The 22,169-nt window shown below is 38.5% G+C and overlaps 1 protein-coding gene across 10 annotated transcripts in view; it reads left to right on the top strand.

The window, feature by feature from the left end:
- The window catches only part of FAM184A (family with sequence similarity 184 member A), a 140,990-nt gene that overhangs the window by 54,592 nt on the left and 64,229 nt on the right, over window positions 1–22,169 (top strand). For 8 of the 10 annotated variants that reach the window (XM_056125137.1, XM_056125136.1, XM_056125134.1 and 5 more), the window contains exons 2-7: window positions 89–943; window positions 1,640–1,775; window positions 3,377–3,558; window positions 4,472–4,573; window positions 6,143–6,340; window positions 11,021–11,143. In XM_056125137.1, coding sequence (XP_055981112.1) covers window positions 89–943; window positions 1,640–1,775; window positions 3,377–3,558; window positions 4,472–4,573; window positions 6,143–6,340; window positions 11,021–11,143 — 1,596 coding nt within the window. The remainder of the gene's footprint in view (window positions 1–88; window positions 944–1,639; window positions 1,776–3,376; window positions 3,559–4,471; window positions 4,574–6,142; window positions 6,341–11,020; window positions 11,144–22,169) is intronic. The other 2 variants (XM_056125138.1, XM_056125135.1) reach the window with 1 other exon arrangement.

Here is a 22,169-nt window from a genome sequence, read left to right as displayed (position 1 = left end):
CTTTTAGTTCAAATAAGAGAATTAACTTTCAAGTTAGAAAAGAATGTGTTTCCTGAATTTTTCTTCTTTTTACTTTAAAATTATGCAGGTGATATATGCTCTGAACACCAAAAATGATGAGCACGAATCTGCCATCCAAGCCCTCAATGATGCTCACGAAGAAGAAATACAACAAATTCTTGCAGAAACAAGGGAAAAAATATTGCAGTATAAAAGCACAGTAATAGAGGAGTCAGACCTTAGGAGAAAGATCCAAGTTTTAGAAGCGTCATTAGAAGAGCATATAAAAATGAAAGAGCAGGCCTTAACAGAATTTGAAGCTTATAAGCACCGTGTTGAGGACATGCAACTTTGTGCTGAAGCCCAGCATGTTCAGCGGATTGTAACTATGTCTAGAGAGGTTGAAGAGATTAGGAGGAAATTTGAGGAGAGATTAAGGAGTTTTGGACAACTACAAGTACAGTTTGAAAAAGACAAAAGGCTAGCATTGGAAGATTTGCGAACTGCTCACAAAAGGGAAATCCAAGAGCTATTGAGGTCACAGCAGGATCACAGCACCTCTGTGAATAAAGGGCTAGAGAAGGCCGAGGAGCTGCACAGAATGGAGGTGGAGGGCTTAAACAAAACCCTTGAGGAGCTGAGGCTTGAACAGAAAAAGCTAATTGAGGATTATGAAGGCAAGTTGAAAAAAGCGCAGTCCTTTTATGAACATGAACTTGATACTTTGAAAAGATCTCAGCTTTTTACAGCAGAAAACCTGCAGGCTAGCAAAGAGAAGGAAGCTGATCTTAGAAAGGAATTTCAGGGACAAGAAGCAATTTTACGAAAAACCATAGGAAAATTAAAGACAGAATTACAGATGGTTCAGGATGAGGCTGGAAGTCTTCGTGGCAAATGCGAAAAACTTCAGACAGCACTTGTTACAGCAGAAAATAGTGTTCAGGTAAGTAAAGAATGTTACAATCAATATGTGCCTTTTCCCAGATTTCTCCTTATCTTTCCAATTAAGGCAGTTTAATTTTTTTTTTAATTTTCTTTTTCCTACATTTCCTTTGTGGGGGGAAAAAAAAAACCTAAGGAATTTTGTTAGTTTGTACTGATTCTTTTCTACTAGAATTTGTTATCACAAAGCCAGAGAAAGGTAAGCTTAAAACCATTTAATTATTTATGAAAGGGTCTTTTTTAGTAAGGGGTTCCACTTTTTTTGGTTCACACCTAATGGTGCTCAGGACTTACTCCTGGCTCTACACTCTGGGATCACTCCTGGCAGGTTTTAGAGATCATATGGGGTGCTAGGGATTGAACCTGAGTTAACTGCATGCAAGGCAAACATCCTGCATATTGTACTATTGCTCCAGCCCCTAAAAGGTTTTTATTTTTGATTAAAAATGTTTTAATTAAAGAACCTTGATCCACATAGTTATTTATATTTGAGTTTTATACATTTCATATTCTAGCACCAATCATATCTCCAGTGTCAACTTTCCTCCACGAGTATTCCCATGTCCTCTCCTCTCCCCAGTTGCCACATTGACTGGCATATTTTAAAGTTTGGTATGTTGTTCAATGCTAAGACTTTGTTACGGGTTTTTACATAGAAGTTCATCAGAGAGACTGCTCTGAACTTTTGTTTTTTTAGGTTCTTCAAAAACAACTTAATGATGCCAAGGAAGAAGAGATGGCCTTAGTAAGCCAGCACAAGGAAGTGGAGAGTGAGCTTGCAGCTGCCAGAGAACGTTTACAACAGCAAGCATCTGATCTTGTACTCAAATCTAGTATGTCTGCCTACCCTTATTGGTGTATTCCTCAACTAACAGCAACACTGAAATGTTGGTTCACGACAAAATTGGTTGTACATTTATAGACTTGAAAATTATTTAGATTCTGTGCCAAAGGGATTATATTGTGGATAAAGTGCTTGCCTTGCAGACACGGCCAACCTGAGTTTGATCCCTGGCATACTGTATAGTTCCCGGAGCTTGCCCGGAGTAATTTCTGAGTGCAGAACCAGGCACCTGAATATTGCCAGGTGTGGCCCCAAGTCCTAAAAACAAAAAAACAAAAAGAAAGTTAAATTATTTAGCTTCTGAGTATTTTGAGAAACTCATATCTTCCCAAGCATTCATTTTTAGCAAAATATTTTTATGGCAAAGATTTAGAGGCAGCAGACATTATGGTACTCGTAAATCAGCCATTTAGAAGAAGAGTTATCTTTCTAAGAGGTGTTATTTATTAAAAACATGTTTTGCATTGGTTTTGATATTTATCATTTTTTTCTCTTGTGAACCAGAGCCAGTCCATGGACTGTACTGGCAGTTGAGAACCTCTGTTTTAAAGATTTAATATAGTGAAACTATATGTAAAATTTCACATTTGACTTAATAAACTCTCATTTCATATAGGAATGCAGAATTTACATGTTCTGATATGGGCCCCGTCCTATTTCCATAGCCTTGCAGGAGGGTATGAGTAACCTACTTTGAATTATGGTGGTCATTCAGTTTTGGTGATCTGAAATTAATTTTTTCCCGAGTGTTTGGTGTGCCAGGTGAAACTGTTAACCACTTCTTTGATCACAGAGTTCCATTAGCTCATTAGTGTAACTCAGTTTACTCTTCCCAGCCCCAGAGATTAGAAGTCAGCAGGGCAGTCTGTGGTGTGCAGCTTTTCCTACTAGAGTTCTTGGGTGTTGCTAGTTCAGATACTGGAAAACCACTGCAATAGTTCCACTTTCTGAGACCTTTTTCTCACGTATGCTTTTTCTTTCTCTCTCTTCTTGTTCCCTCCTTTTCTTTCCTTCCACCTTTTATTTGCTGCTGTGATTTATTTTTTCATAACCTTGCTTTTTTCTTATCTGTCTCTTACTCTGCCTTAGATTTATCAGATCTCTTGTCTAATATAAATTCAATTTCAGCCTAGCTTTTGCTTGTCATCTTTATGCCCTGCATACAGATTCCTTCCTCTTTTGTTAGAATTTGAAAAGAAAAAAACAAAAGAACAAGTAATTCATTTTGGGTCTATTGCATTAATGCATTCACTTGTACTTTGTTTGACTCACAAGACTTCTATATACACCCCTGAGGAGTTGCTTCTACTGCAGCTTACATAACTGCAATCTTAAAATAAGTAGCACCAGCACCACAAAGAACTTAGGTATAGGGAGCTACATCAGTAATGTGAAAAATTGACTTCTTATTTATTATTCTACTTGGTAAAAGAATTCCATCGTAAATATTTACCCTTTGTGTAAGCAAGGATACTAAAGACCATGTCTTTTACCAAGGTATTAATGTACAAATGTATCATTGTATATAACTGTTATTAACTATGGTACAATAGATTTTAAATTGGAGGAATATTTTGTTTTGGGGACTAGGTCATATTGGAATGCTTCAAGCAACTCAAATGACACAGGAGGTCACAATTAAAGATCTAGAATCAGAAAAATTAAGGGTCCATGAGAAATTATCTCAGCTTGAAGAAGAAAGAACTTTATTGCAAAGCAAAACTCAGAGTCTGAGTGAAGAGCAGACGCACCAGATTTTGGAACTGGAGAAGGTAAAAAAGCAGCAAAGGATTCCACACTCCTCTCTCATCCCACCCCTGAGAAAGAAAATTTCATTTTCCTCTTTTCAGATTTGATGTGGAATATTTACTCCTACTCCATAGAAATAGTGTATTTCTTTACTATTTATAGTATATCTTTATTAGGATTTTGCTTTGTTTTGTTTTTATTTTGAGGAAACAGGGTATATAGCTGGACTATCTCACATTGAGTTTAAAGTAAGTAAAGGCCCTCCCGTTGATCATCGATTTGCTCAAGCGTGCCCAGTAACGGTTCCATTGGAGACTTTGTTGTTACTGTGTCTGGCATATCTAATACGTCACGGGAGCTTGCCGGGCTCTGCCGTGCGGGCGAGATATTCTCGGTAGCTTGCCGGGCTCTCCGAGAGGGGCAGAGGAATAGAACTCGGGTCCTCCATGTTGGATGCGTGCAAGGCAAATGCCCTACCGCTGTGCTATCGCTCCGCCTCACACATTGAGTTTATATTAAAAATATTTGTAGTAAAGTTTACATGATGTGAAAATGAGGCATTTCAACCTATTTCATAATTTATATAATGTGAAAATGAGACTGCTCAGCTTATTTCAAGCAAGGAATGGGATAGTTTTTTTCAATGGAATGTTCATTTATGTTTAATATTTTTTGCTTTTCTATTGCTGAAACATATTGCATATACATCTAGGAGAAATTTTTGTAAAACTGAAAAGTATAATAAGTATCAAGTTCTAAAATCTCATATCAACATACTGAATTTCTGGAGTAATTGCTGAATATTTATTCCAATTTTTCAGATGTCTACAATACAGTGGGAGTTTTGGATACTCTTTCTCCTTTCCTCAGCAGTCAAGCATATTGAAAAATGTCTATTCTTGCCCCTTGTTCACCTCCCATTCACTCCTTAACCAGGTGCAGTCTGGTTTTTCTTACCACCACTCCACAGGATCTGCATTTGCCTCAGCCTCCAGTGATACCCTAGTTGCTGGACTTGATGGATCTTATCTTACTGTGGTACTTATTCCTCTCTGACTTGTGTTTTCTTTTGGTACTTCAGTTCTCTTGTGTTTTTCTATCTCCCTGGCCTTGCATTCCTGTTTGTGAACTTTGCTCCTCCATCTGTTCTTTTCCTAGTGATGTGCCCCTAGCATTTCATCTCATTCCACATGCGCATCCATTCCAGTAATATTAACTGTCACCTTGTTCAGATATAGTTCTCATATCTTACCAGGCTAGACCAGATATTTTCCCTGAGCTTGAGTTCTGTATATCTGATATTCCCAGAAGATGCTTTTCTTTCTCAGAAATATGTCAAATCAGCATGTCTAAAAAAAACTCTGTTTTCAAAAATGCCATCTTCTTTTTTCTACCTGTATTGCTACAGCGTATCTAGTTTAGAAAATCAGAAAACTGGGAATAATTTCTGGTACTGTTTCCTTAACCCTTTTCTTTGTTATTAAGCAAGTTTAACTCCCTTAATATATTTTTGTTTCTTCCTTTCCTCTTCACACAGTTTTGTATTGTATTGTACTACCTGGGCTTATGCATCTGTCCTTTTTTCCCCTAGTTTATAGTTCCAAACCTCTTAATCACATTCCCTGATGGAGTCAGCTCACTAGATTACTGTCATTATAGATGACTGTTTTTAAAAATGTCAGATTCCTAATTTTCAGGATTAGTTATTTCTTATAGAATAAAATTGAGTCCTGTCATAAAAGACCCCTTCTCATCATCTGACTCCTACCTATTTCTGAACTTAATCTCTCCCACTCTTAGCCTTGTATCTTATGTTCAGTTCATACTACTGAACTGTGTGGTCTTCCTATTGGCCTAAATGTTGCTCTTTGGTTAGTTACTACTCATCTTTCAGAATGCCAGAATTGGTTATAAATGCAGACTTTTGACATTAGGCTCAAATTTCCCGATGGGCTACTTACAATGTGAGATAATCATATGTTATCATCATCACTATGAGTGCTTTTTTCTGGAAAGTCTTCCCTCTCCTTCCTTTCTTCTTAATTGTCTTTCTCTTTCTCTCTCTCTCTCTCTCTCTCTCTCTCTCTCTCTCTCTCTCTCATGCACACACACACAAACACACACACACACACACACGACTCATACTTTCCTACCTCCTCCTCCAGGTCACACATGGTACACTCTATTCATAAAACTTATAAAATTATATTGCCATTTTTGCCTCTTTATCATTATACCGTGCATGCTTAAAAAGCATGTAATTGACAGTAAAATTGTATCGAGTAACATCATTTCACTAATTGGTAGACCATTTATGTACAACTTTGACATACATTAAGACTTTATTAAGCTTGCAGATGTGCTAATTCATTTTAGGCTTTAGGCTAATAATCATCTAATTTATTGCTTACATTAAAATTACTCATTTTGCCTGTGCTACCCTGTCATTTTCTGAGAACAGCTATGGTGTATTCTCATGTTCCATAGTCTAAATCTCGTAGCATTCAGCTCATTTGAGTTTATGTGTTTACTGAATATTCAGAATTCTAATAGGAGTAATGAAAAACACAGGTGCCAATTATTGATTTTTATTTGTTTTAATTTTAGAAAGTAAATGAAGCAAAGAAAACTCAGCAAGAATTTTATGAGATGGAGCTTAAAAATCTGCAAAATAAATTAGAAGGGGATGTGGCTCAATTAAATGAAGCCCATTCTAAGACTTTGGAAGAATTAGCTTGGAAGCACCATATGGCAATTGAAGCTGTCCACAGTAATGCAGTTAGGGATAAGAAAAAGCTTCAGATGGTGAGCAAAAATTTAGTTTCATATTGCATTGTAAACTGTCGGGTTTCTGTAACAACTCAGCATGCCTTATATTGAGGTATAGCATGTTACTTGACTTTGATGACTGCAATCTTATAATCAGTTCACAGAATTGCACACATAAAATTCTTCATATTGGCTATAGTTCCTTACATTGACCTGAGCATTTCTACTTTGTATATTTGTAGTGGAAACAGTTGCTATATCTTGGGTATCTCATTATGAAGCAGCAGCATTTTTCTTGTACATATCAGGAAACCTCTACTAGTTGAAGGCTTATTCTTCTATATTTTCTCTTCATGGGATTTGTTCTGTGTTGTTTTCCTCAACAAAGTAATTGGCTTACTAATAGTAATGCATGATAACTAGTTTTGCTTAGAAAACCACAAGGTCTGATGGATGTGGACCTTTTTTGTGGGGGGAGAGAGCTGGAGGTGTGGTTTGGGACACACCAGCTATGCTTGGGAATTACTCCTGCCTCTGTGCCCTGTGCTCCCTGATCATTCCTGATGGTGCTTGGGGTACCGTGTGGGGTGTTGCAGCCCAAGCCCAGGTCAACCACATGCAAGGCAATACTCTCTCTCCAGCCCCCAGATGTATCTCAGCCTTAGTTCTTTGTTCACTAGCTATCTGACCCTGGTCCCAAAAGCTGCATCTCAGGTTCTTCATCAGACAGAGGAAGATAAGGTCACTCTTGTAATATGTCTGTGAGGATTGTGATGAAGTGCCAAGACTCAGACAGTTCATAGCATATATTAATATATTAATAAGTATGAAATATTAGCTTATCCTACTGCATACCAGATACAATAAAGTGTGTTTTTACTTATTTTTTATTTAGTCCTTTTAGCACCACTACAGATTTGTTTCTATTTCCATTCTAGTAAATAGGAAGTACATAGAGAGTCAGATATTACCTCATTATCAGGAATCAAGTTCTAAATCATTTAAACAGCACATCATATAGACAACAGCACATCATATAGACATGGATTAATCATGGTTTTTACATGTTTTTTATAATAGCACCATAAAGACTCTTGTTTTGGTTTTATTGGATTTTGGGTCATATATAGTTGGATTCTGGGGTCACTCCTAGCAATATTCAGTGGACATATGGGGTGCCAGGGATTGAACCTTACCCACGGTCACGATCCTCCCGTTGTTCGTCGATTTGCTCGAGTGGGCCCAGTAATGTTTCCATTGTGAGACTTGTTACTGTTGTTCAATATTTGCATATTGAATATGTCACGGGTAGCTTGCCAGGCTTTGCTGTGCGGGCGAGATACTCTCGGTAGTTTGCCAGGCTTTCCGAGAAGGGGGGAGAAATCGAACCTGGCTTGGCCAGGCCGACTACGCACAAGGCAAACGTCCTACTGCTATGCTATCGCTCCAGCCCAACCTTACCCATTGTAAGTATTACTCTTCGGTAATAGCACCTCTAGAATAGCACTTTAAAGTTTACTAAGATGCTTTTAAAAATAGATTTTTTATAATTCTGATTTGGTTATAAATTAATTTTTGTTTTATATAGTTAATACATTTTTTTAGTTTTGGGTCACATTGAGTGGTACTTATTCTTGGCAGTCTCTGGGGAACCCTATGGTGTACTGGGGATCAAACCGAGGTCTTTTGCATGCATGGCAAGTTCTCTACCCTTTGTACTTTCTCTCTGACCCCTAGAGCTGAAATAGATTTAATTACCTAAACTAAGTTTTCAAAGCCATAAGCCTAACAAATGGAAGATGTAGCCCTTGAATTGAGATCTTCTGCTTCTGTTTCCCTTGCTTTTGTGGCACATCTAACTGGAAATATTCAGTATTCAAACTCATTTAATTTAAAACTTAGAATTTCGTGTTGGAATGTGTTTTTTTCTACTTAAACATACTCTGTTGTGTTTATGTAGCTAGAGACAAAATGTAATGATGTTATTTCTCAATAATTGTGTTTGTGATTTTCTCGGAGCTGGCTCACTGTCTCTTGGCCAGTTTATGCAGCTTCTTTGTGTGATGTGTATATGCTAGGATGGGCCTGTCAAGTGTTAAGGTTTTATAATGTGTACCAGTAACTGCTGCTCCAGTGATCTTTCTCATAGTGACCTCCTCCCACCCCAATTTTTACATCTTTTTCACCACAACCTCCTCTCTTATTGCTAAATACACACACACACACACACACACACATATTTGCTTTTTGGGTCACACTTGGCAATGCACAGGGGTTACTCCCGGCTCTGCATTCAGGAATTACCCCTGGCGGTGCTCAGGAGACCATATGGGATGCTGGGAATCGAACCCGGGTCGGCTACATGCAAGGCAAATGCTCTACCTGCTGTGCTATTGCTCCAGCCCCTCTCATTGGTATCATTAAATTTCAGGTCTCCAGCTGTTAGTTTCTTCTATGCCCCTCCATTAAGTTCTAAGTGCTGGAGTCAAGGCATCTTTCATGAGTATCTTCTTTGCATCATTATTTCACTCACTATAATCCTTTTACTCATTACATTTCATTTTCTGAACTTACTGAAAAATCTTTCAGCCACATGCTTTTTGACAATCTTTCTTTCTAACTGCAGTTGCCATAAGAAAGAGGATATGAGTTTCCTGGTGGTGCCCAAAGTCAAATCTCCTGTTATAACCTTATCTGCCGTCTTCTCTTTCTCAAAGCGACTTATTTATGACTTGGTGCTTCACTTCTTTCAGTCTAGCTAATTTATATATGAGCTCAAGCTAAAACTAGCTTTCTTTCAGAATAGTCTTTTTCAGATGACATCTTTTTTGTGAGCTAAATATGATTTATTAATTTCTTTTACTTAGTTAGCAACCAACCAATGATTATATTTTCCTTCACAACTTTACTGCAACCACCTTATTTGAAAGTAAGTGTATAAGGAAGAATTGATGCAGAAAAGAATTAACACAGCAGTCTTGAAACTATTTTTGTTGGTCTTTGGCTGCTATTTGGGAAGGTTCCTAGTAACAGTGACTCACTGTATCTTAATTGTTTATGCAAACAATATGGTTTATGCTGAACATCTGCTTTCCTTCTGAGAGTCAGCAGTTTGGGTACATGCTAGTCAGGGCTTTCGTACCTGGCCAACATGTTAAAAAAAAAAAAAACATCTGGCCACAGTACTTTTCAGAGCCTTCCTTGTAGACGATATCTCATATTGCTGGAGAGTTTTGGAAGAGGAAAATGAGAGGGGGTATCTGGCTTTCTGGAGATTTCCCCCATGTACCTTTTCACTTTGATGAATGTATTCTTGTTGTAATAAGTCATTTCTGTGAGTAGGACCATAATCAGAGTTCTGAGAATCATCTCACCAAGTCATCAAACTTCAAAGTTTTCTTGGAAACTATCACATAGAACCCTGTTTATTACTCTTTTCCATAGTACATTCATACCATGCTCTTTTATAATGCATGGCTTTTGCGTATACTTTTTCTAATGCCAAAATGTCATATATTACCATTTGCTTCACATTCCTTTTTCCGTTGTATTCTTCCAGACTATAGTTAAGATGGATGGGGACTGGAGAGATAGTACAGTGGGTAGGGTGCTTGTTTTGCATGTGGCCGACCTGGGTTTGATCCTTAGCATCCCATATGGTTCCTCAACTACCACCAGGAATAATTCCTGAGTCCAGAGCCAGGAGTAAAGTAACCCCTGTGCATCACCAGGTGTGGCACCAAAACAAAACAAGAATCACTCTTTATATAGGAAGGTTTCATCACAAAGCTAGATTTGTGGTTTTTTTTTTTTTTGGTGGTGCGGGGGGGTGGGGGGGTGGGGTCTTTGTGTCATACCTGGCAATGCTCAGGGGTTACTCCTGGCTCTGCATGCAGAATTACTCCTGGCAGTACTGAGGGGACCATATGGGATGCTGGGGGTTGAATACGGGTCAGCTGTGTGTAAGGCAATCAATCACCCTACCCCCTGTCCTATCACTCCAGTCTCATAAAGCTAGATCTTACCAGTTCTCCATCCCTTTATTCCTGTACCCAATGATAATGGTTTCTAACTTGTGATCTTTGTTGCATAGTGTCATGAGTTTATTCAGAGCAGGTACCAGGTCTTACTGCCTTTGTTGCCAAATTTTTCAGAAGTATGCCTTGCTACTTCTAGGTGTTCTTTAGAAAGTATCAATTTTGCTGGTATTGCTCTTCAGACACCTTAATTTTTGTACCTGTAAATTTTCAGCTCTTGACCACCAAATGCAGATTTGTCACTGAACTTTTGAAAAGATGTAAAAGAATTCTGAAGATTTTTTTTAATATCACCAAATTATTATTTATATTAGATGTCAACTTTTTCACCAAAACTATAGTCAGAATCTTTTTTTAGTCTTACCTTCCACAAAATTTACTTTATGTCAAAAGTTAATTTTGGCATAAAGTTTTTAACTGTAGTCATAACTCAGTATGATAAAATTTAAGCCACCAAATTTAATTAGTTCAGTGTTCTGATAGTGATAGTTAAGGCTAAGGCTGATTTGTAGAGCAAAGTTATCCAGATCAGGATATAAAACAGAGAGTTCTTTGAAATAAACAATATGTGATATTTTAATTATATATTTAATATAGCATATTTATATATTATATATAATAATGTAATATATACTATATAATAAAATATATAAATTATATATTTTTTTCTTTCCCTAAGGAATTGGAGGAGCAATATGAAAAAGAGAGGCTAACCTTAGAAGAGGATAAAAACCATCTTCATCAAGAACTAGAAAACCTGAAGGAAGAACTGGAAAGCAAGCTGAGTATAGCCAATCAAGAGGTAAGGATTCTTTGGCCTTATTACCTGTTATGTATTAATTGTAATATTTGCTATTATTGTGTAATAACCCCAATAAAGGTAATAGGTAGGTTAGAGAGAATCAAAACACTTTCATTAATGTTGGATTTTTCACAGTTCATTGGTTATATCTCATCATGTAAATTGATCTACCTATTGTCTGTCATCTATAAGCTGTTCACTTGAATCATCCTGAATGATTGACAGAACACTAGATGAAGGACAACCATGCGAGCAAGCCGAGTTCTGCAAAGGATTCAGCACGATTGACCATATCCACACCATAACCAAGCTCATTGACGTTTCTTGGGAGTTCAAGATGCCGCTCTGCCTAACGTTCATTGATTTAAAGAAAGCCTTTGATTCTGTTGAGACAGAAGCGGTCATCGAAGCCCTAGCCAATCAGGACATTCATACTCAATGCTTCAGGATCCTCCATGTGCTGTATTACGGATTCACTACCAGGATCTCACCATTCTACAAAGAAGGGATCATTGATGTCAAGAGAGGGATTCGGCAGGGTGATAACTATTTCACCGAAACTCTTCAGTGCCACCCTTGAGAACATCATGTGACGACTGGAATGGGAAGGAATGGGAGTGAAGATAGATAGTCGGCAACTACACCACCTCCGCTTTGCTGATGACATCATTCTAATAACACCAAACATTAACTAAGCAGCACAAATGCTGGCCAACTTCAATCATGAGTGTGGAAAGGTCGGACTCCAGCTGAATCTCACGAAGACATTGTTTATGAGAAACGGTCTCGTTCCTGATGTTCCATTTGCTCTCAATGGAACGACCATCTCCGAATGCAACAGTTATGTGTACCTAGGTCAAGAAGTCAACGTGACAAATGACCTGGCGCCTGAGTTGCGCAGGAGGAAGAGAGCGGCTTGGAACGCCTTCCAGAACGTCAAAGAAATAGCTAGGTGATTAGTAACGGATGTCAAGTGATCAAGTGATCAAGTAAATTGTACTGCAAAAATATTAGATCAGGTTGCTTTTGGAAAAAGGCGGAGTGGGAAAACATCATCATATTGAAAAGAAAACAAAAGATGGTTCTCTACCCTTTTGAAAAACATAAACTTAGTTTGTGCTGTACTATTTCTGTATTTTAAAAGGACATGGCAAATTCTACTTAATGACATATAAAATAGTTTTTCTTAAGCACATATTCTTCTTACATGAAGAACTTCATTGGTGACACTGATTTATTTCCCTTGCAAAAGACCACTTTGCAGCCAAGTGAAGTGAACATAACTTCAAGGTTTATCTTCATAATAAAAGAGAAAACTTAGACCTCTATCACTTGGCTCTGTCATCCCGTTTTTAAAAAAAGCTCCTAGTTCAAAATTCTTCTTAAAGACCACCATAGTTTTAGATATGGAGTTGGACTCGGGGCATGCAAGCTAGCACAAGTTGTAGTTAACCTTTTCTGGGAAGTTCACTTTGTCTGCTCTCCATAACCACTTTGCTTCCTGCCATTACCGACTTTTCTCAGGCACACAGAATCCTTGCCCTTCCTGGTCTGTGTCACTTTCTATGGCTGATGCTATGCTTCTAACAAGAAGTGAGATGGGTTTTAGAAATGTTCAGCAGGATTTTGGGGTCATTGTCTGCTAGGAGAGCCTAAAACAATTCTTAAATGTTTGTTATGCAATTAGAATTGTTTAGCTTGGGAAAGCTAAACATTATAATAAAAATTGTGAATAAAGGGCCGAGGAAATAGATAACTACATGAAATCCATGTGTGAGACCCTGAGTTCAATCCCTGATACCACATATCCACACTCCCGATACTGCTCCATGTACCCTGCTTGTCCCTGACCACCTTGGACCTTGACCCGCAACCATCAGGCCCACATTGCATGCTGAGCATCTCCCGACTGGTCCCAGGCTTGCCAGCATTGCTGGATGGGGCACTGTTCAAAAGAAGCTATGACTGAAACATAAAGACAGTTTGAAAAGCAAATTGTTTGTTCTTTCCTTTCTATTGCCTATACCTGCTTTCCTGCTGCTGTGCTGTTTTCCTTCTGTTACAGCCTCATCCTTGCAGCTCATCTTTGCTGTAGTGTAGACTTGTCTTGACACTTGTCTCCTAAGGGCTGTTTCTACCTCACTGGCATTATGTTCCCCAACTGTTTTTAAATGCTGCTTTCTCATCATTCGACTTCTGCTCTTAGAGACCACAAGCTAATAATTTGTACTTAGTGTTCTTTAATTATCTTCAAAGATTTATCCAAAGAAGACTCTAAACACTACATTTGGGAATGATAGAGAATTAAGGTTGTTACTGATATTATTAGCTCAGCTTCTTTTCTCTTGTTTGAGATAGTCCACTGTTGACTAGAAATCTGTGTACCTCTCTTGGCGGTGGAACACGACTCTGGTATTTATAGTGTCTCTCTCTATCTCTCTCCCCTCTCTCTGTCTCTGTCTCTCCCTCTCCCTCTGTCCCTTTGTCCCTCTCTTCCCTGTCCCCCTCTTTTCTTCTCTCTCCCTCCATTCTCCTTAGAAGGCAGTTTCAGTGACTACTTGTATTTCTCACACAAGTCTCCTTGGATTCTACTCTCAAGTTCCAAATGGTTTAAATTTTCTTTCAACCTACCTACAGTAATATCACTGGGAAGAGTTCTAATAAGTATGCAATTGGCTTTCCTTCTGGTACGCTCACAATTATGTTTTAGCACATGGGTAGTGTTTTCGTGCCATGTTAGAATGGCTCCCCAGGAGTCTCCCGGCTCATTTCTCCTTATGTGCACCTGCCTTCGCTTCAGCCTGCGGCATCTTTTTTTTTTTGTCCTACTTTGCTCCACAGGAGCTCCAGAGATAATAAGCATTCTTGTTTTGCTTCCTGCTTTTAAAGTGAAGTATGTCAACCTTTCACGGATAATTATGATCCTTTTCTAAAGTTTATTTTGTAAATTCTCAATCAGATTTGGGAAATTGTCTTATAATTCTTATTTCCTAATTTAAAAAAGTCAAAAATTGATGTTTGGTTTTTTTTTTTTGCATCTATTAAGATCATACTTTTCCCCTTTAATTTGTAAATGTTGTACGTTCTGTAACTTTTCTAACCTTAGATTTCTAAAATAAGACCAAGTTAGTTATGATAATATATATTATATATGATGATCATAATATATATATACATATGATATATATATAGCACCGTAGCACCGTCCTCCTGTTGTTCATCAATTCGCTCGAGCAGGCACCAGTAACGTCTCCATTGTGAGACTTGTTACTGTTTTTGGCATATCGAATACATCACGGGTAGCTTGCCAGGCTCTGCCGTGTGGGCGAGATACTCTTGGTAGCTTTCTGGGCTCTCCGAGAGGGATGGAGGAATCCAACCCAGGTCGGCCACGTGCAAGGCAAACGTCCTCCTCGTGCTATTGCTTCAGCCCCAAGCATTCATATATAGATAGGTAAATGCAAACAATATATCATGATGTGTGTGTGTGTGTGTGTGTGTGTGTTTGTGTGTATGAATGATACTAGATTTCAGGTACTAATATTTCTTTTGGAATTTTTTGGCCTAGGTTTCGGAGAGATTGCTTTGTACATTTTTTATGCTATCATTTTCTGGATTTGTAATCAAGATTATACTAACTTCAAAAAATAAAGTAGAACATATTCCCTTTTTTCCCCCTAGAAAGTTGCATGGTACTGAGATGCATATTTAACCTTAATTATAGAAAGGTTAGAATTTGTGGTTTGTTTAAAAACACTTTTGAAACCTATTAAGGCTAGTACTGTGACCTAGTACATAAATGAACTTTAGATTTCTAGGGCATCCACTTGTTTAATGTAATGCATTATTACACTAGTTTGTTAAATCAAGATTTTAAGCAATTTTCTTAACATATTTTTTTTTTATTATTATTGACTAATTGACTATAAAACCCAGCTCCCAGAAGCGCAGCCGCAAATGCCTTATTATCTCATTCTTGCTTTTGACAACCCGGCAGGCCACCAAATGTAACCTGCCCACACGGCAGAGTCTGGCAAATTCCCCGTGGTGTACCCAATATGCCAAATACCAGTAACAATGATGGGTCTCATTCTCCTAACCCTGAAAGAGCCTTGAATGTGGCACTTTTTAGAATCTCCAGGGCTAGGATGAAGGAGACATTACTGGTGCCTGCTCGAGGAAATCAACGAACAACAGGGTGATTGTGATCGTGATTGACTAATTACTAAAAACCCATACCATAGGGTGAATTTGTTTAGTTTTCCTTACATTGTTAGTTTTTGCTTTTATATTTAGCTGCTTTGTTATGTGCATACAATTATAAAATTGAGTTTTTCTGTTCAGTGAATTTTACTTTTTGGCTTACTTTGTATTTTTTGATCTTGTATAATCAGCATTTTTTAAGTTTGATATGACTAGCTATCTTTTACCATACAGTGCATTTTAGCCTGTATGTGAATTTTGAATATGTATATATGTATATATATGTATATATATATGTATATATAGCCAACCACATACACTTTAGGAAAAAAAACTAGTATTAAATTTTTACCTTTTAAGCAGAGTCTATTCTGTTTACATTTTAGAAGAATAAGGTAAAGGTAAGGTAAAGGCCCTCCCGTTGATCGTCGATTTGCTCGAGCGGGCCCAGTAACGTCTCCATTGGAGACTTTGTTGTTACTGTGTCTGGCATATCGAATACTCTCGGTAGCTTGCCGGGCTCTCCGAGAGGGGCGGAGGAATCGAACTCGGGTCGGCCATGTTGGCCGCTTGTAAGGCGAACGCCCTACCCGCTGTGCTATCGCTCCAGCCCTAGAAGAATAAATAGATGTGTATCTGTTGTAATATAGAAGAAAAAATCAGAAGTACTTTATAAAAAGTTTTCTGTGTTTTAGAAAAAAATTGAATATATATTTAAAATAAAATTAGGAGCTGGAGTGATAGCACAGCAGGTAGGGCATTTGCCTTGCACGTAGCCGGCCCATGTTCAATTCCCAGCATCGCATATAGCCCCCTGGGCAATGCCAGGAGTAATTCCTGAGTGCAGAGCCAGGAGTAGCCCTTGTGCATTGCCGGATGTGAGCCAAAAAAATAAAAATAAAATAAAATTAATAATTCTTGACACTTTTGCATGTGATAAAGCCTAAAGATATAAATAGGTCAACTGTGGATTTAGGTGATAAACTTATGGCTATTAGAATCAAAATAGGGTATAATAGAAGCTTGTGAGTCTAAAATCTAGGGTAGAATAGACATATTCTCCAAAGAAGAATTATTGAAGATAAAATACTAGACTGAGTGGTTTATAAATCTAACCTCTATGCTTTTTTAAATATTCTTATGACATGTCAATTGTACAGCTACAGTTCTTTGAAGTCGTGGCCATGTACAGAGATACAAGCAGAGTTTGGAAAGATGTCAAGACTTAGGTGAGACTGTAGTAGAGAGTGGGCTTTTTATTTTACTTTTTCTGGCCTTTTTTTAATGACAATACATTTAACTGAGTGATTTAAATACAGATTGGCAATTTGACACTTTCCTGACCTTTGAAAAGTCAGAAGAGTATGAGATAGCTAAATGACTGAAAATTTAAGATAGTTCTTAGGAAGAGCAAGGGTTATGGGAGGGGTATTGAAAGTTTGTATATAAACTATGTCTAAATATCTTACTGATTCCTGAATTGCATTTACACAAGCCAGACTAAAGCATTCCAGTAAACTGGAAAAAGAAACTGGGCAGGAAATTATCCTTTACACAGACTGTATGAGTTAAAATCTGTAAATAAAACACAGTTTTTAGTGTAGATAAGTAGAATCGAGAGACTTAATAGAATAAATAAAATATCTAAATATATAATCCAGTGGGTTGGAGTGATAGTACAGTGGGTAGGGCATTTACCTTGCATGCGGCGACCTGGGTTCTATTCCCAGCATCCCATATGGTTCCCTGAGCACCATCAGGAGTAATTCCTGAGTGCAAAGTAGGAGCAACCCCAGTGAGTGCATTACTGGGTATGACCCAAAAAGGAAAAAAAAGAGTGATAAAATATAATCCAGAGTTATTCAACAAAGAAGAATTGGAACATGACCCATTCTAAAAATAAAAGAAAATAATACAGACCAACCCTGGTTCTATTTCTGTGGAGATTGAGGTCCAGTATGGAATCTACCAAGACTTCAGCAAGCTTAAAAGAGGCTACCCAGATATCACCTGTCTGCAACTCTGACCTTTGTTTATACCTACTGTTTATCAGCCTCTTGTTCCCATGGGATGCTGCTTATGCAGCACAGTCATCCCTGCTTCTCAGGGGGATGTTCTGCAGCTTAGAAATCTCTTCCTGGCTGCAGCTTGTTGGCCCATAGTGGGCTTTCTTCCTTGATGAGTGAGTCTTTCTGTTTCAAATCTGTTTGGGTACTTTGTGGTTTTTGCTGTCAGAGTTTTGTTTTTCAATATATCAGGTCAGTTTCTGTGTAGAGTATTCCAAATTTTGGTGTAAATTCGATGTAATTTCCAGAGGAGGTAAAAGTAAGTTTTCCTATTCAGCCATATTAGTTATAGGGAATATTTTCAAAATTTCCCTTTTTGATGAAAGTCAAAGTCCTTAATTATGTCTGTAAGATCCCTTGGTGTTAAATAACACAATAATGGGAGTGATACCCCATGATATTCAGAGGTCTGAGGAAAGTGAGAGTCAGAGAGGGTCATTTAGAATTCTTTTTTTAAAATTTCTTTTAGTTGGATATTCGTGAGATAGACTATTATAAAACTGTTTATAATTGGGTTTCAGTCATACAGTGATCCATCACGCATCCCTCCAACAGTGTACATTTCCCACCACCAATGTCCCCTATTTCCATACCATTATTCCCCAACCCCCCACCCCCCATTCCCAATCTCTCCCTATGGGAGGCATTTTCCTTATTGATCTCTCTCTTTTTCCTTTTGTGCATTATGTCTTGTAATACAGGTGCCAAGAGGTCATGGTGCTTGTTCAGGACATCCAGTATTTTTATCGGGATGGTAAGGCTAGAGTAGCTTTTCATTTGGGTGGCAGCTTTGGGGTGTCAATATGACTGCTGAGGCTTCTGGAAGTACAGGGGAGAGGTAGCCCATCCTGGCCCGAGAAAGTCTGAAGATTCAGTCACAAAACCTGCATACCAGAATTTTCAGCAGATTATGTCTCAGTCCTAAGATGGTATCCGTCCTAAGATAGTGGAGTCAGGCCAGGGATATGGCAGCAATTTTGGATTGTGGAAGTAAGCAGCTGCTTCGGGGGACACCAGGCCCACCTGCCCCCCACTTCAGTTTACCCCAGTCTGTTAGCGTTAACCATGTGCGAGACTGAGCTTAACTGAGGCTTTTGATCTCTTGAGATTTATTTATGGGTCTCTGAAGCAAACTTGGTAGTAGAGCTTACATGGTGGCGCTGGAGTTGGTTTGTGCGGGGTGACTGCCACTGCTTCCATGAGCATTGGTCAGTTGCGGGGGAGGTAGCCCACCCCAACTCCATGAAAGCCTGGAGATTTCAGTCACAAAACCCACATAACAGAACTTTCAACAAATTGTATCTTGGTGAGGTCCGTCCTAAGATGGTGGAGTTGGGCCAGGAGTATGGCGGTGATTTTGGATTGTGGAAAAAGTGACTACTTGGGGCTCTTCTTGGGCAGGCCACCAACCTGGCCTCTCTGATTTACCCCAGTCTGTTCAGCTGTGCACGGGTTCGAGATTAACTGTAGCTTTTATTTATGTATTTATGGGTCTCTGAAATAATAAGACCTCTTATTGTCTAGTTCTTACTCTTTGGAGAACCCAACAGGCTACCGACTATATCCTGCCCACACGGCAGAGTCTGGCAAGCTTCCTGTGATGTATTCGATATGCCAAAACCCAGTAACAATGATGGGTCTCATTCCCCTGACCCTGAAGGAGGCTTCAATGTGGCACTTGCTAAAATCTCAGGGCTAGGATGAATGAAGACGTTACTGGTGCCTGCTTGAGGAAATCGAACAACAGGATGACAGTGACAGTGATACAGTGAAATAAGGTCAATAAATGAGCTTGTATTGCTGAGCTGGAGGTGGTTTGTGGGCGTGGCTCCCACATACCTAACTTTTGGCCGTTTAATTTTTTGGTAAACCTGGTTCCAAGTTGTTGGAGTCTGGGCAAAGGCACAGTGGCAATTTTGGGGTATCAGGAATCCAGAAGGGTCATTTAGAATTGCTTAGAAATAAGCAAATGACATTTCTCTGGTGCTTTTAGTGGATGCAGCAGCGTCAGTTAACAAATATATCTGAAATATACAGGATATTTTTAATTGCGTTTAGAGAGTATATACTTGAGCATCTAAATCTTGTTCCTGCTTATTTGCTTATCTGTATGATTCAGAGCCACTAATTAATGAGTATTAAATCTTTGGAGTGTTGTTATTTATGAACTTAGGCAATTTTCAAAAAAGAAATGATCAAAATTATGCAATATTTTCAAAATTAGTTTTGTTTTCATTTTTAGAAATGAGGGCTTATTATACTTAATTTTCTGGTTTTTTTTTTTGTTTGTTTCTTTTTACCTTTTCAATTTATGCACCATGATTTTTGTTTTGTTTTGGGTCACGTTTGACTGTGCTCAGGCTTACTACCGGTGCTGTTTTTAGGTATCACTACTGATGGGACTTGGTGAACCATACTGTGTGCTAGAAATCGAACCTAGGTTGACCATGTGTGGGACAAGCGCCCTAACTGCTGCAGTATCTCTCCATAGGCACCATGATGTAAAACTGTCAGTAGTTTCAGGCATATAACGTTGCTACACCATATCCACCACCAGAGTGTCAATATTCCTTCACCATTGTCTGTGGGTCCCCTCAGATTCACCCAACTCCCACCCACACAACAAACTTGGTTCTGTAGACTGACTTTCAGGATTGGCAGCTTTTCAACTCCCAACTACACTTCTTCATCATATTCTACATACGAGGGGAGATCATTCTGATTTGTTCCTTTCCTTTTGACTTACTTCACTCAACATGTTGCCCTCTAGGTCCGTCACGTAGCTACAAATGGCATGATTTCATCTCTTCTTATAATTGATTCCTATTACGTTGCATGCATATGCCATTGTATCTTTATCCTTTCCTATGTTCTTGACCATTGGGTTACTTCCAGATTTTTGCTGTTTGAATGGTGCTAATGAACATAGAAGTGCAAATAGCTTTTCAAATAAATGTTTTTGGGCTTTGGGGGTAAAAATCCAGAAGTGGAATTCATGGAACATATGAAAGCTCAATATTACCTTTTGGAGAATTTTCCATAGAAAATGAACCAGGCAACATTCCCATCAGCAGTGCATGAAGTTCCCTAGTTTCTTTAAACGCCTGCTGTCCCTCCTGCCCCCTGGCCCCCCCACCCCCACTGGTTGTTTCTGCTCTGTCGGATATAAAGTTTACCATTCTCACTGGTGTGAGGTGATGTTTTATTGGTTTTTATTTGGACTTCCTTGATGATAAGTGGTGAAGAGTCCTTTGTTTTTATATACCTATTTGCTATTTGTTTGTCTTATTTGAGTAAGTGTCCATTCAGCTTCTCTTGCATTTTTTGATTGAGGTACTTTGTAGTATGATTTAAAATTAGGAAGAGATCAGCCTTCCATCTTTTTACCCCAGAATGGTTTTGGGAGTTTTATTTCTTTTTCATGGTGCTCTCCTGGAGACCCCACATCACTGATAGCTTGACCTGGGTAATCCCCAGCATTGCTGGGCCTGAGCAGCACCATATTCTTAGACCTCCCATTGAACTACTGATCTGGTTGGCTGAGTATCACTGGGCGGGACCCCCTGGCCTTTTGAGGGTCACTTTAGAGACATCCCTCTCTACCCCCATACCCACTGAAAAAAAAGAATAAAAAGAATGTGTACTTGACATTCTTAGTGTGGAATCATCTATACATGTTTATTAGTCCAATATCCTTTATTTCTTCCTTTAAAGTCTGTGTTTCCTTCCTTTTTTTATTGATCTATCTTGTGATAAGGGGATGTTAAAAGTTCATTACTATTGTGTTAGTGCCTACATTATTTCTTTTTTTTTTGTCTACATTGTTTCTTAGGTTTATTAGCAGTTGTATTATAAATTGTGTTGGTCCTACATTTCATTTGTTACATATATGTATATGAGTGTAAAATCTTGATGTATAGATCCCTTTGATCATTAAATAATGCCCATCTCTGTACCATCTAAACATTTCAAGTTTAAAGACTGTTATGTGACATAAGTGTGGCTATCCCAGCTGTGTTGAGCAACTGTGTGTTGGTCAGATTGTTTTCCTGAATCGGATCCTGCATTTGTCATGAATGTTCAGGTGTATATACTGTAAGCAGCAGAAAAGGATTTTTCAGTTTTCTAGTTCATCCATCCACTGTCTGCTTTATGTTTGGTGAGTGAAAGCCATTAGCATTAAGAAAAATTTTGAGGGGGGACAGAGTGAAAGTACAGCAGGTAGGACACTTGCCTTGCACATGACTGATCCAGATTCAGTCTCCAACATTTCATATGGTCCTCCAAGCCCCATCAGAGTGGTCTTTATTGCAGAGCCAGGAGTCCTGAGGACAACTGGATGTGACCCCGTAACAAACCAAAAATAATTGAGATAAAGAAAGTTATTGCCATAATTTTGCAGAGATTATAAATGTGTGTGAAATTTGTCTTTCCTTTTAAGGGCAGACATTTAGTGCTCCCTGCAAAACTGATGTAATGGCCATGAACTTCTTTAACTGTTGCTTGTATATAGAGCTTTGTGTCTGTCATTCCTTTAAATTTGAACGGCAGCCTCATTGGTTAGAGTATTCTTGTTGAGGTGCTTGTTTCACCCAACTCATTTGCTACATCCAGTCATTTTTTTCTTACTAGCACTCTCATTTGATAGTTCTGTTGTCCATCATATATAAACTCCTTCTTTGATCTTGCTGCTCTCAGGATTCTATATATTTGGCTTTTGACATTTTAATTATTCTGTTTGGGTTTATTTGTTTAGA

This window comes from Sorex fumeus, unplaced genomic scaffold, assembly GCF_029834395.1.
Source record: "Sorex fumeus unplaced genomic scaffold, SorFum_2.1 ptg000054l, whole genome shotgun sequence".
NCBI classification, from domain to species: Eukaryota; Metazoa; Chordata; class Mammalia; order Eulipotyphla; family Soricidae; genus Sorex; species Sorex fumeus.
Note: the sequence above shows the minus strand (reverse complement) of the source record. Positions and strands in the feature narration are given on the sequence as shown.